The sequence below is a fragment of the Amphiprion ocellaris genome, chromosome 6 (assembly GCF_022539595.1).
Source record: "Amphiprion ocellaris isolate individual 3 ecotype Okinawa chromosome 6, ASM2253959v1, whole genome shotgun sequence".
NCBI classification, from domain to species: Eukaryota; Metazoa; Chordata; class Actinopteri; family Pomacentridae; genus Amphiprion; species Amphiprion ocellaris.
The window spans coordinates 8,031,004-8,044,612 of record NC_072771.1 but is presented as its reverse complement, the minus strand read 5'-3'; the positions used below and the strand labels follow the sequence as shown (position 1 = coordinate 8,044,612).

Sequence of the window (13,609 nt, the reverse complement as noted above, 5' to 3'; positions counted from 1 at the left end):
TTTTTTGCACATGTCAAATTATTGTGATTTTTCTGTAAGTGTGACTCCTGCTTTTATTGTAGAAATGCTGATGAAGCATCTTTTAATTTATTCTTTCAGTGTAAAATAGTTCTCATGTTCCTAATGCCACTAATATAACAACATACAGTACACATAATTATCAAGTATCTAAAATCTGGTCACAATTTATTATATTCTACAAAATCCTCATTCGCAAATCTACTTTTCAACATCCTTTCCTTTAAAACAACAGAATTTCATTATCATTTTTTTCATTGTTATTTTAATTGTGTATCTTAATTTTTAACTTATTCAGCACTGCATGTTGCTCAGTGATTAATACTGTCGCCTTGCAGCTAGAAGATCCCTGGTGTGTCCCCGCATGGGCTTGAGATCTTCCTGCATGGAGTCTCCATGTTCTCCTGTACATGTGTGGGTTTTCTCCAGGTTCTCCAGCTTCCTCCCACAGTCCACAAACATGCTGAGGTTAACTGGTGATTCTAAATTGTCTGTAGGTGTGAATGTGAGTGTGATTGTTTGTCTCTATATGTAGCCCTGTGATAGACTGTTACCTGTCCAGGTGAACCTGTCTTCACCCTCAGTCAGCTGGGATACACTCCAGCCCCCCATGACCCTGATGAGGATTAACGATGTATAGATAATGGATGGATGGACTTTTATTCAGCTTTGTAGTTATTGCAGTACTCTATTATATACATGGTGTGAAACTGTAACATGCTTTATTTCTGATGTGGTGTGTATACCTGCTTTCCTTACGTATATGTGTGTACATTTTAAATTGAGTGTATAATTACACATACTGCCAAAGCAAACCGATCAATTTGATAAGAATCCATATGTTGCGTTGCTGTTAGAAACTCCTAAGTAGTGGTCAAATGTTTCACTGAATTAAAATATTTAATACTTGTGTGCTCCCAGCAGTTAGCTGTCAGGTGTTTTCCTGTCATTGTGATAAAAGTAGATCTCATTACGCTGGCATTACATTTCCTACATTCAGTTTTAATGCAGTCTCATGACTCATGCCTGCAGATCATCGTCTATTTTTGTCTTCCATTTCCTCGTCACCAGCTCTGAGTTTTCATCCCGCACTGCCACAAGATTCCGTAAGGGTCTAATCCAAAACTTTCCCTCTAAATCATAAACTATTTATGACATCAAGTTTGGAAAATAATTTGGAGATTTCAGTACATCACTGATCCCTTTAAAAACCTCATAGACTGCATCTGTAAGGTGACCCGTCACTGTGGGTAACATTAAGTGTCAGTATAGCCTGAATGCGAGTTAGGAATAAATACACTACCGTTCAAAAGTTTCGGGTCACCCAGACAACTTCATGATTTCCATGAAAACTTATACTTTTATCCATGTGCTAACATAATTGCACAGGGATTTTCTAACCATCAATGAGCCTTTCAACACCATTAGCTAACACAATGTAGCATTAGAACACAGGAGTGATGGTTGCTGGAAATGTTCCTCTGTACCCCTATGGAGATATTCCATTAAAAATCAGCTGTTTCCAGCTAGAATAGTCATTTATCATATTAACAATGTCTACACTGGATTTATCATTCATTTTATGTTATCTGCATTGAAAAAAAATGCTTTTCTTTCAAAAATAAGGACATTTCTAAGTGAAGCCAAACTTTTGAACGGTAGTGTACATTTCACGTCAGATTGAAATATTTTCCTGACTTTTGCAACATTTCAAAGGTCCTTGTTTGCTAAATTGTTAAATTTAGAAGGATTTGAATGTTACTGTGGCTTGCTGATGCAAACAAGGAGGCTTATTATATTCAAATTTTACCTAAGTGTCTCTTATCCATAGGGCCCAGAATTGTTCACTTTAGCTTTACAGTTGTAAAGCTGTTACTGACTGAACTTTGAAAAGAATTTTCAAGTAGAAGTAATGAAAAAAGTTAAGTTGTTAAGACCTGTATTATTTAAGTTTGTTTTTTCAGTTCAGTTTTCAGGGTTTTTTCCTCAGTGTGTCAGGCAGTTGCATATATTAAAACTGCAGATCAGGTCAAATCATATCATTCCATCATAAGAGAACAATTATTATCATCATCAGTAAATCTGTATAGTATATACCATGTCAAAAATCAGCAAACACAACAGGTTAATATTTCCTGGAGCCCATGTTGTCATTATTCTCATTGAGCCACAAATCCAAATTGGTTGAATTTGTTCTAAAAGTAACACACAAATAAATAGTCAAATTTGAGAAACTTTGCTCAGTTCAATCAAATTCTTGATTAATCAACTACTTCATCCACGTATAACATTATTTAACCCTGTAAGACCCAAATATAGAAAAAAAAGATTAGCAAAAATTATATATATATATATATATATATATATATGTGTGTGTGTTTGTGTGTTTGTGTATATATATATATATATATATATATATACATCCATCCATCCATCTATACTTATATATGTATATAAACTGAAACTGATGTTGCATTTCCACAACAGTGGGTTTTACAAGGTTAAAGCTGAATGTAAATTTATGGGTAATTCGAAATTTGAAAGTCCGTACTTTATACGTCCATAATTCTGTTATTGGCTGTTGTCTTTGTGATATAGCAGTCGTGTGCTAACTACCCTACAGTCACAGCGTCCCCTCATCCTTTGCAGCTTCTCACCAATCCACACAGACACACAGGACAATTAAATATAACCCATCTGCTTTACTCTCTTTCAGTATTTACACACGATCATTTTACAGAAATATTACCTTAGATTGATTGCATTTGAGCCATCTTTTACCTATCAAAAATATACAAAAATAAAATCACATCTGTTTCTTCCTATATCACAGCTGTCATCAGTCCATTGCTTTTGCTGCGCGTTAGGAAGAGGTACGTGATTTCCTGTTCCGCTTCGCTCGACGTGTGGCTGGAAATCGGATGAACTCAAAGTGTTTGCTTTGGTCCATGTTGGGGAAGGGAGGTGGGCCTGTGTGTAGCCTCTTAATGAAATGGACCTCTCTCTGGTTTTCTCTCGTCCTCGACGCTTTAATGGGCCTCCCTTTCCTGGTGAACGCCACATACCAGCCCTCGTACTCAGCGTTCTGGAAGGCCGTGTAATTGTTCTCCAGTACTATCTCTGTGAAGATACAATCCCTGCTGCGGCCGTTGGGCTGTGAAAGCAGACAGAAGAGGTTTCATGTGTTAAAGATGGAAGACACCAGGTACATGTCTTCTGATTAATTAAAAACAATCATTGGAAGGACTATGTTAAGCAGCTACATCACCAATATCCAGTTAATTCAATATCACAATTCTTTAAATATCACACTCTTCAATTTTACTTTGATTTATTTAACATTTATTCAATCAGGATGTTTCTTGACAGTAGCCCTTCATCCGGCAAGTGATCATATTTGGTAACTTCCTTTGGATCATTTGGTAACTTGTAACCTCACAGTGAGGTGGAGAAGCATGTGGTTTCCACCCAGCCAATCAGTGAAGATCACCCTACATTACAGCACACTGCATCGTGGCATTTGACCAATCAACAGAGGCCTGGAACGTATCAAACCTTCTCTTTTCTCCAGAATTGGAAAAAGATGGACTTCCATATGCCAAACATCAGAACTAACCATTGTTAGTTGATGAAAGTCACACATTTTACTCTGTAAAAAAATGTTTGTACATTTTGCAGTGAAAAACTGTCAAAACATGATGGTAAAAATCTGTAAACTCTAAAACTGTTTGATGCAGTTTATGTTTATGTAACACTGAATCACTGTAAACAAATCAGGAGAAAAGTGTGTATTTAAGTTTTTGTTTCTCTTGAAAAAAATACATTTCCTTGACTCCTGCACAGTTTTTAATGGAAAAATGCCGTAATATGTTTAATAATACTGCAATTTTTGCATTTAATTTTCAAAAAGAATACAGTTTTTCACAGTTAAATGTACACATTGTGTACTGATGATGGAAACATTCTGCAATATTTATAACAAGCAACATGGCAATTTCTGCATATATGACATGTAAAAATTACGGTTTGTTACCGATCAAATTGATGTTCTGTTGTGTTAATAACGGACATATGCCTTAATATTTATGACAGTTTTAACTGCAATTTTTGTTTAAAATACACATATTAAATGTTAAATACACTAACTGTTATGCTGATAATGGAAAAATGCTGTAATATTTATGTAAATTTTCATGTTTTTAAAGGTTAAAACTTTTTTTTACAGTAAACTATGGAATGAATCATGTTTTTTAACCCTAAAATCAACAATATCAACATATTTTTTACCATAAATGTAGAAAATGTTTTACCGTAATTTTAAGGCAGTATTCTGGCAACCACAGCTGCTGGAATTTTACCGTAAGAACAACTAATGGGCCAGGAACCATATATGGTACCTTCATTGAGCTTGAATTTCAACATTAAAATGAAAAAGTTAAAGTCTTGTGTCCTCCAATAACATTCTAGGGTTGAAATTTTGAATTTCAACGTATTTCAATGAGTGCCCTTTAAAGGTTTAAGGTCTCTTTTCCAAAGAAGACCTTGTCAAGAGGCATCACAGAGTTCTGAAAGATTAGAATATTAAGCAGGACAACAACAGACAAACATAGGACAAAGTGCATTAAAAAAATCAATATAATATCTTTTGATCGGAGCTTTAAATTCTGCCAGTAACACAATGATGAAGCTGCAGTGTAATGTTAAGGTTACTGCAGGCCAGGATGCCAAATAGAAGAAGGCTGGTCTGTGAAGTTCAGAGCAAATCCAGGCGACCCAGCAGAGCAGCCGTTTAGATGAGCAAGAATTATGGCAGCTGTTCATCAGTGATAGAAAATTCCAAAGGTAAGAAGGGATTTTCCCTCGTACTGCCTCGTCAATAAAAATATACCAGCGATGAAGGCCAAGAAACTAGATCATAAAATACACAGTGATGTGTGCTGGACATCGAGTTAAATACAAAATATAACAACAAAAGTAGCGGCAGCAGTGTGCATACAGGTGCATCACAAGTAATTAGAATATTATGAAGTTCAAATTTTTTTGTCCTAATTAAATTAATACAAGCAAACTTTCATGTATTCTATTTTGATTTCATCTAAAGAAAGATATTTAACGCCTTTTTTGTGTTTCAGTTTAGGTAACTACTGCTTATGTCGTATAAGCTGAAAATCTGAAAACAGGCATCTCATATTATTAAAATATTTAATTTTGCGTTTCACCCACTTACTTTACTTCAAACAGTATGAATACAGCGTATGTCTCGATACACACAACCACATGCATGGAGAAGACTGCTGAACTGAAAGTTGCACAGCAGTGGAAAACAGCTTAATATGACATAACGTATCTATGACAACACAACAGAATTCTGCTCATTTTTAACAGAGCCACACTAGAGCTGGTGCTAAGCTAAGCTCCAGGTGCTGATTGTAGCTTTATATAGAAACAAGAGTGTTATCAGTACAACAACAACAACAAAAAAAACAAATATATGCTCTAAATTTCAAACTATTCTTTTAGTTTCTGTGGTCCTTCTTGAGTTTTGTAAGCTAGCTACAATAACTATTCACATCATCAAAAGCCAGACACTTGAAAGGTCATATTCAGTAAAGCTTACAGAGCAGCAGAGAAACAGCAGCTGTATTTGCTGTTATTTTTGGAATAATTGTTTAAATATGAAAATAATGATGAACTTCCTGGACTGCCTGTGGCTCGAGACTACATAGCAGTTATAAGTCATGAGAAATAGCCTATCAACACTGGAGGAGTTTCTTTTAATTTACCATGTAAAACATAAATGAAGGCATTTCAGCAAAGTTTTGATTTGACTTTGCCTCAGATTCCTCGAACTGTTCTGCAGTTGTTGATTTCATTGGTTAACTATTGTAAAGCAATGAAAGCATCACTGTGAGAGTAACTGTTATGTACCGCAATACACCAATAACTGGTATTTGATTTCCCTCCTAAACCTAAATCCCACAGGCAGGTTTGAAAAGCATGCAAACTCCATGCAGAAAGATCCCAGATCCAGGCCTGGATGTGAACCAGGGATCTTCTAGCTGTAAGGTGACAGTACTAACCACCGAGCCACTGTGCAGCCTATGCTGATTCCATGTTTTTTTTTCTGTGTGTAAAATAAAGTAAGGATTTGTGGCATTATAACTTGTTAAACGGCACCAAAAAAATCTTTTGAGTTGTCTCTACAAAACCCACCCAGGACCTGCTTGAGGGATTAACATGTAAAAACCTACAAACAGAAACAATTCAAAAAGACCTTGACAGCTACATTTTTGAGAATGATCCCACTAAAGAAAGAAACTTCATGTGTTGTCTTGTGTTGATCTGGTAGTTTTCTCTGAAGATAGACTAACTGTTATCTCTAAACAGAGCAGCCAGTTCCAGTACCTCCAAACCACGATGAGAGAAGAGATTTATTACTTTTCATGTCAGCCAGATGTGTGAATCCATCTTTTCCATTTCCATGAAGGAAGTGGAGAGTTGACCTGTGACCAAACACACAGCCAGTGTATGATTGGAGGGTACTTTTCCCTTGTTGATGTCAGCCGTGGCCAATAAGACCGAGCGCCTCTCACTCAGGCCTGTGATCATTCCTTTTTTCCAGTAGTACATCATGTCCTGGGGTGACTGACAAGTTATGACACTACAATGACAATGGACTGGAGCTTTGCTGCACGAGCTGCAGTGTGTATTTTAGTGGATGTGCAATCTGATCAGCCCTCCCAAGAAGATTTTTTCCATAAGAGCTGAATTTCCGCCTGCTGTTTTCCAGAGATGAGATAGCGGCACTCTATAAACTAACTCCAGGACCTATTCTTAACATTGTTGCAAGACAAAAAAAATGTACTTATTTACTTATTTAGATGAGTTACATCAAGTTAGTGGTTCTGTTGACATAAGAATGAATTGTTAACTGATGTAACTTAATGAAATTGGTTTGATAAAAATGTTTTTCTTCACCTTTAGTTCAAGACTTTAGTTCACTACCAACTCAACAGTGGAGAAAACATCTTTTTTTAAAAAATTAATTCTTGTTATGAAGTACATTTAAATTAAAAATAAATTTTAAATTAAACAAAAATACAAAAATACGGCTCAAACTTGTGTTTATGCTACAAATAATTAAGTGGTATTTTAAAATACTCTTGATTGTAGTGAACTTATTTCACCAAACTTGGTGTAGTTTGTTGTTTGAACCTAATTTCAGTAGAAGCTGCCATTACTCTTTTTTAATTTTATTTTTTTAGCCTTTATTTAACCAGATCAGTCCCGTTGAGATACAATGACCTCTTTTTCAAGGGAAGCCACGACAGCAGCCTGAGAAACATTAAAACTGACGCAAACTGTTGTGTGGAGATGTTTCTGTTTAGCTGATATGTATAAACCTTACATGGCTGATTTTTACAGCATCAGAGTACATTTGATCAAGAGTGTTACGTCTAAAATACACGCTGCTTTAATCTGCAAAGATCAGTGCACTTCCTCCTTGCAACGATAAAATATGAATACTTGATTTTAGCACATTTAGACTTCGTTTTGTCTTTACTCCATTGTTGTAACAGCATTAATTCAGTGCTTTTATTCATCGTAAAGCAGGGCTACATGATTTGAGGAACAGATCTAATTGTGATAGTTTCGACGGATATTCCGATTTAATTTAGAGATTTTTCTTAAGTCAAGCTTCAGTTCAATATTTACTGTACTACAGATTAAAATGATGTAATGTGGCACTATCAAAAGTCTGACTGTCACAGAAGAAAGAAAAAAGATGACAGAATGAATAAATTACTTCATTTATAAAGCCAATGAATCCGCGGTCAAATGTGTTGCAAAATGTTTGAGGTGTGGCTGTTCAAAAATGAGACTGGGCTTCAGCTGAACCAGTGTGCAGCACAAACCACATTATATACTGATCACTGGGCAACCTTAAGCTAAATAAAATATAAATTAATTGCATCATTTAATCTTCTGCACCCCATAGCCCGGCAGGGGGATTGAAAGGTGAGTTATCTTTTATCTACAATTGTGAAAATTACATTACTATTCAGACAGAAGAGCGAAACTAAAGACTTGAACCTTTCAGTTTACTGGTCTGATCTGATGTTTAGAATTGTAATATTTCATCAAAATCGCTTCGTTCAATGCGTCACGTCTAAAATTTCCCCAAAAATGATCAATTTGCATAAACAGGATTCTGTACAAAGTAAAACAAATGGTGAACAGAGAAATGATGCAGCTGGGAGCCATGTAACAAAAAGTTAGGAACTTTTGTGACAGGTATAGAAGCAAATTAAAAGTGTAAGTAGTAAAATATTTACACCACCATTTTTCTAGTACTGGTAACGCATGTGGGTATTATAGAAGTGTTGGACACACTGATTCTAGGTTTGGTAGATTTTGTATAATATTTAATACAGAAATTCAAGTTTAGTTTTTTCCCTTCTTCTGATTTATGACAATAATAACTATCTTATATACATTACCGTTCAATAGTTTGGGGTCAACCAGACAATTTCATGTTTTCCATAAAAACTCACACTTTCATTCATGTGTTAACATAACTGCACAAGGGTTTTCTAATCATCAATGAGTCTTTCAACACCATTAGCTAACACAATGTAGCATTAGAACACAGGAGTGATGGTTGCTGGAAATGTTCCTCTGTACCTCTATGGAGATATTCCATTAAAAACCAGCTGTTTCCAGCTAGAATAGTCATTTACCACATTAACAATGTCTACACTGGATTTATCATTCATTTAATGTTATCTTCATTGAAAAAAGTGCTTTTCTTTCAAAAACAAGGACATTTCTAAGTGACCCCAGACTTTTGAACGGTAGTGTAGCACCGGAAACATTTTTGAGTTCTCTTTATTTCTAGCCACGATTGTTCTGTTTCCATTGAGGTACATTGCTGTGAAAAATGAGCACACAGTGAGTCACAACGTGACAAGTTTAAAACCACCCAGAAACTGTTTGGTGTTCAGAGGGTTAATATCCACACTTTGTATATGCTAAATGGCAGTCTTTGCAATTTGGTATTTGCATGATTTCAAATCTTGACTTCAATTTGAAATCGATGAATGTTAAGTGTTTTCTGTAGCCAAAAGCCTCTCCAATCACACTCCAATTAACAGAATCAGGAAACGTATCTTTTACCTTTCCAACAAGTTTGCCCTTCCGATTCATGCAGAGGTAGCGTCCACTTTCTGCACCTCTTATCCTCACTCGACTGCCAAACGTGTCTGTCTCCACAAACAGACGAGCTGCAAGAAAGAGAGGAAAGCAGCTGAGGACAGAATACAGACGTCACCTCTGGTCACCCACTCATTTCTGGTTGCTAAACTCCTGCATAATGGACTATCTCATTCAACAAAATGACACACATGCACTTCCTTCTGTCAATATCTAGTATTGTTTAGACTAGATTGTGATGAAATCTGACAGTTTGCTGCAGAATGTAAATAACATTTCTGGGTGTGTGCTACCTGCTTGTATTGAATTCACTTTTCTTTTTCTACTGATTATCATTTTGAATGTGAAGTGTTGTTTTCCACTTCCCAGTCTCTGTTGAGCTGACAGTCCAGACTGACATTCTAAACTACTGAATGTCAATAAGCTGAGTGATTAAACAAATGTTATCACTGACCATTAAAGAGCTGCACTGGAAGCAGACTATACATCCTCGATTGGTTTTATCCTGCAGTTAATTATGTCCATTGGGCATTACAAAGGCCTTGTGTATTGGAGCTACAGAGACAAAGGACTTGTCCTAATCAGCTGCTAATTCGCCAGACGATGTCTTCATGGATACAGCAGGGAGGCTGAATTAACATATAAGCATGAAAACACCTCACAGGGGGAGGGATGGAGGGCTGGAGGTGAAACTGCTGGTTGTTACGTCAATCACCAGCAGGGGCTCTGCGGCTGTACCGTCAGGAACCACAAAACTGAGGAGTATTACTTATTTCCTCGGAAGAATCTCCTAACATATCGTTGACTATTAATGCATCTACCAAGCTGAGTCAATTCTTAAACACAAATGTAAACAGATGGTTAACTAGAGGCTGAATTGCTATGAGCTCCTTCATGCTGACTGGCCTATGTCTACTTAAAAAATCTAAATAAAAAATAGAATATAAATATCAGTCTAAACTAGCCCCAGTCTGTGTCTCTTTCTTATCCCCAGTCCATACAAGTTACAGGGAAATACTCAGACTACTCTAATTAGCATGATGGGAAAATATTCTGGGTGCTACACTTTAGAAATACTTTGAAACCGTTTCCCGGTTTGTTCCTGTATTTCCAAGCCTTCCTCACTGCCATTCACGAAAAAGGTACAAAATCATTGGTGTTGGTGTAAAAACAGTGATCTAAAACAGTGGACTGGTGTTTGCATCCTCATGCTCAAGAAGCCCAATGTGTGCCATTTTCATAAAAAATGCTCCATATTTTTTTTTTTTAATAGATTATAAAACATAGTTGTAACTATAAATCTGTCTTATTATGCAATTTTACTTCTTGGTTTCTATTTGAGAGAGTTTGAAGTTACTGGAAATACATTCAGTGTAAAGTTCAGTGTTCTTCTTCTTTAATTATACACATGAAGAAGGAATTGAGGAGACTTCTTACCGCCACCCTAAAGAAATGCATAGTTGCAAAACAATAAATCAGAAAAGAAAAAACACTTTATTTGCAAATGTAGTGTTGATTAGTTGTGTTGATATAGCAATGTTGGTAATTACAATAATTTAATACTGTGTATAATTTAAAGGGGAATTTCTGTGTTGATTAATTTTACAAAATCAAGTTGAAGTGAATTAATTCATTTGGCTAAATAACTGAATAGTTTGCTTAGAAGTTGTCATAACTCAAAAACGCCAACTGTTGCGTCCATTTCCCACTTAAACATTTGTTGCTGTTTTTTGGTTCATTCCAGAATTGGAGGACATTTTATGTCCTGCCCATCAAATTTCAAATAATTAATGTACAAAATACTAAAACATGCAGTAGTTGTGCAAATGTTCTTGACATGAGACCAAATCTAAAAAGAAAAAAAAGTAGGTGAAAAGAACATTTGAAAATGTTTTTTAAAATACCAAAAAAGTCTGGAGTTCCCCAAAAAATGCCATTTTTCTCTTGTCCCACCCCCCTGATGACCAAACTGAATCTCTTATAAAACAGTTAAAATGAAATTTAAATCTTCTTTTTTTGGTATTGTTTTTTTCCATTGATGTCTCTTGCAATTGTGGGAACATTTTTTAATCAACATAATATTTTAAATATTAATTGTGCACAGAATGTGTGTCCCACAACATGTTAGCATAACCTTTTAGCTGGTAGAAGAAGAAAACAGTGAATCACATGATACGCTGGAATTAACATCATCAAACTGTTTTCCTAAAGAATAGGTAGAGCAAAGCTATGTCCTCTCTTCTAGTTTTCATATTTTAATAGCATCATTAGCCTTGATTGAATGTCTCATTCTACCTCATATTATCAGGATCAGACTAATTCTTTGGACTGTTTTCCATCAGTCGGTTTGTCTCTTGGGCATGGATTAGCAACCCTGTTACTGTGATTAGAGTAGGGTTAGCAAACAAATAAAACATGGAATAAAAATGCTACCATTGATGTGTAAGCTGAGCTAATCAAGCCTTTCATAGTTTATTACCTATTATTGATGAATATGTAGCAAAAAAAAATGTCAAAGAGAAGGTTCATCTTTCAAACATTTTGAAACCCAAATGTCCTCCAGTTCTGGAATGACAGTGAAGTAAAATCCAACATAAAGTACATTGAACTACCACATCTCACCAAAACAACTCCACTGCTGCTTCCCATTGATTCTCCAAGCGTCTGGACTCTAAAGGAGGGATGAACACCATTCTACCAAAATATACTTCCTCTTTTGGTGTTGTGATGAAGGTGTTGGAGACACTGTCCAGCACTGATAGTTTATTACCTATTATTGATGAATATGAAGCAGGAAGTTGTAAAAGAAAAGGTTTAGTTTTCAAAAAAAATGTGGAAGCCCAAATGTCCTCCAATATTCTGGAATGAGCCTTTAATAAAGTAAAAGATTCCAAAACAAAATGTAAAAGCGGGTTCAGAGTGAGAAGCGCTCCGGGGTCCAGCTCTTACCGTACAGGTTCCCGTCCTCGGCGGTGGCGGTGACCCTCTTGCCGTGGATCTGGACGTGCTTCCCGCTGGTGCGGCTGTAGAGCTGGTAAACCCTGACCTGTCTGCGGCTCAGCTGATCCGTCACTGCGCCCTGCGTCCTCACATACTGCTTAAAATTAGGAGACGGGTGATTCTCCCCCTTTTTTATGCAAAGGGAAAAATAAAATACATAATTGTGTCTTTCTAATCTGAGATAAAGAAATGTAGAGCCTATTACAGAATCGGGTAATATTAAACTCCACACGTGAAACTAACCATGTCTGACATTCAGAGGAGCTTTTCAGCCTGCAGAAATAATTTAAAGCTACAGCTTCTTACCTGAGCGTGACACCACAGCACGAAAAAGTTGAACGATCTGCAGAAGCAACAATAAAGAAATGATTATAAAGAATTATTTTGCTCATACAGTGAGAGTGTGGAGCCCATCAGCCTCCTTACATGTAAATGCAGCGCTGGTTTATTCCATACATTCTCCTTCTTAGTTCACCCGATCAATACAGGGATGTTGGAGCAGCTAGATCCCAGCGGTAAATAAATCCCTGAACCTGTCCATCCACAACACAGACTCTGATGTCCTCGCAGTTATTTCCCTTCACAGCCCTGATCCAGCTGACTGGGTGGTGAAGAGCTGCTCATCACAAGAGCATACATCCTCTGGAAGCTCAGAGCCGTGGGTTCGTCTTTACATCTCTGGAGCTGGAGTGTGAGGCTCCCAGGATCGGCGCAGGCTGCTGGGGTTAGTTTCAGCTTTTGAAAAGCCCTCTGTCTCCCCGGGATCCGGCTGCTCACTGGTTAAATGTTAAAGGCGAAAGTCCCTCCCTGAAGTCTTTCTATTGTGGGTGGGCACAGCAGAAGACAGGAGCCCTGATCAGTATTTAATAAGGAGACGCAGATGTGAGGGGGGAAAAACTTTTTTTTTTTTTTTTTTTTTTTACAAGTAGCAGAATAAAAAGCAAGTTCTACATCAGAGACTTGGAATTAAAGTGGTAAATGCCTCTGAGTCTGTCTCTCTGTCTGCCTTTAATGTACCTCACTGATGAAGGGTATTTAAAAGTGAAGAGCCTAACAGCACCTTATGGGCATGGCAGTAAGGTGTTAAAGCAGCCCTCCCAGCCCCCACCATCCACCCTTTTATCTGCTGTTAACTGGTCACACTTCCAGCTCATGTAAGAGGAGCCCGAAACAAATCATGTAGACAAAAGGTCTGTTTCATCCTCTCATCATTAGCAATCAACGAGAAGAGAAGAGAAGAGAAGAGAAGAGAAGAGAAGAGAAGAGAAGAGAAAAAGGGAGAAAATACTGAAAAGAAGACCAAACTAGAGAAGAGAAACAAAAAAGACAAGAGAAGAGAAATGAAGACAAGATAAAGAGACAAAAGGAACAGAAAAGA

At 36.8% G+C, this 13,609-nt stretch overlaps 1 protein-coding gene across 2 annotated transcripts; it reads right to left on the bottom strand.

The window, feature by feature from the left end:
• Positions 1 to 2,705: 2,705 nt before the first annotated feature.
• Positions 2,706 to 13,347, bottom strand: fgf17 (fibroblast growth factor 17). 2 transcript variants are annotated; one of them, XM_023267130.3, is made up of 5 exons: positions 12,658 to 13,347; positions 12,538 to 12,574; positions 12,181 to 12,358; positions 9,196 to 9,302; positions 2,706 to 3,172 (listed from the first exon to the last, which is right to left on the bottom strand). In XM_023267130.3, exons 1-5 carry the CDS (start codon positions 12,687 to 12,689, stop codon positions 2,882 to 2,884), a joined length of 645 nt encoding a protein of 214 aa, XP_023122898.1. In that variant the 5' UTR covers positions 12,690 to 13,347; the 3' UTR covers positions 2,706 to 2,881. The 2 variants fall into 2 exon arrangements, with proteins under 2 accessions (XP_023122898.1, XP_035802677.1); XM_035946784.2 differs by having other exon boundaries at positions 12,181 to 12,325.
• Positions 13,348 to 13,609: the final 262 nt, after the last annotated feature.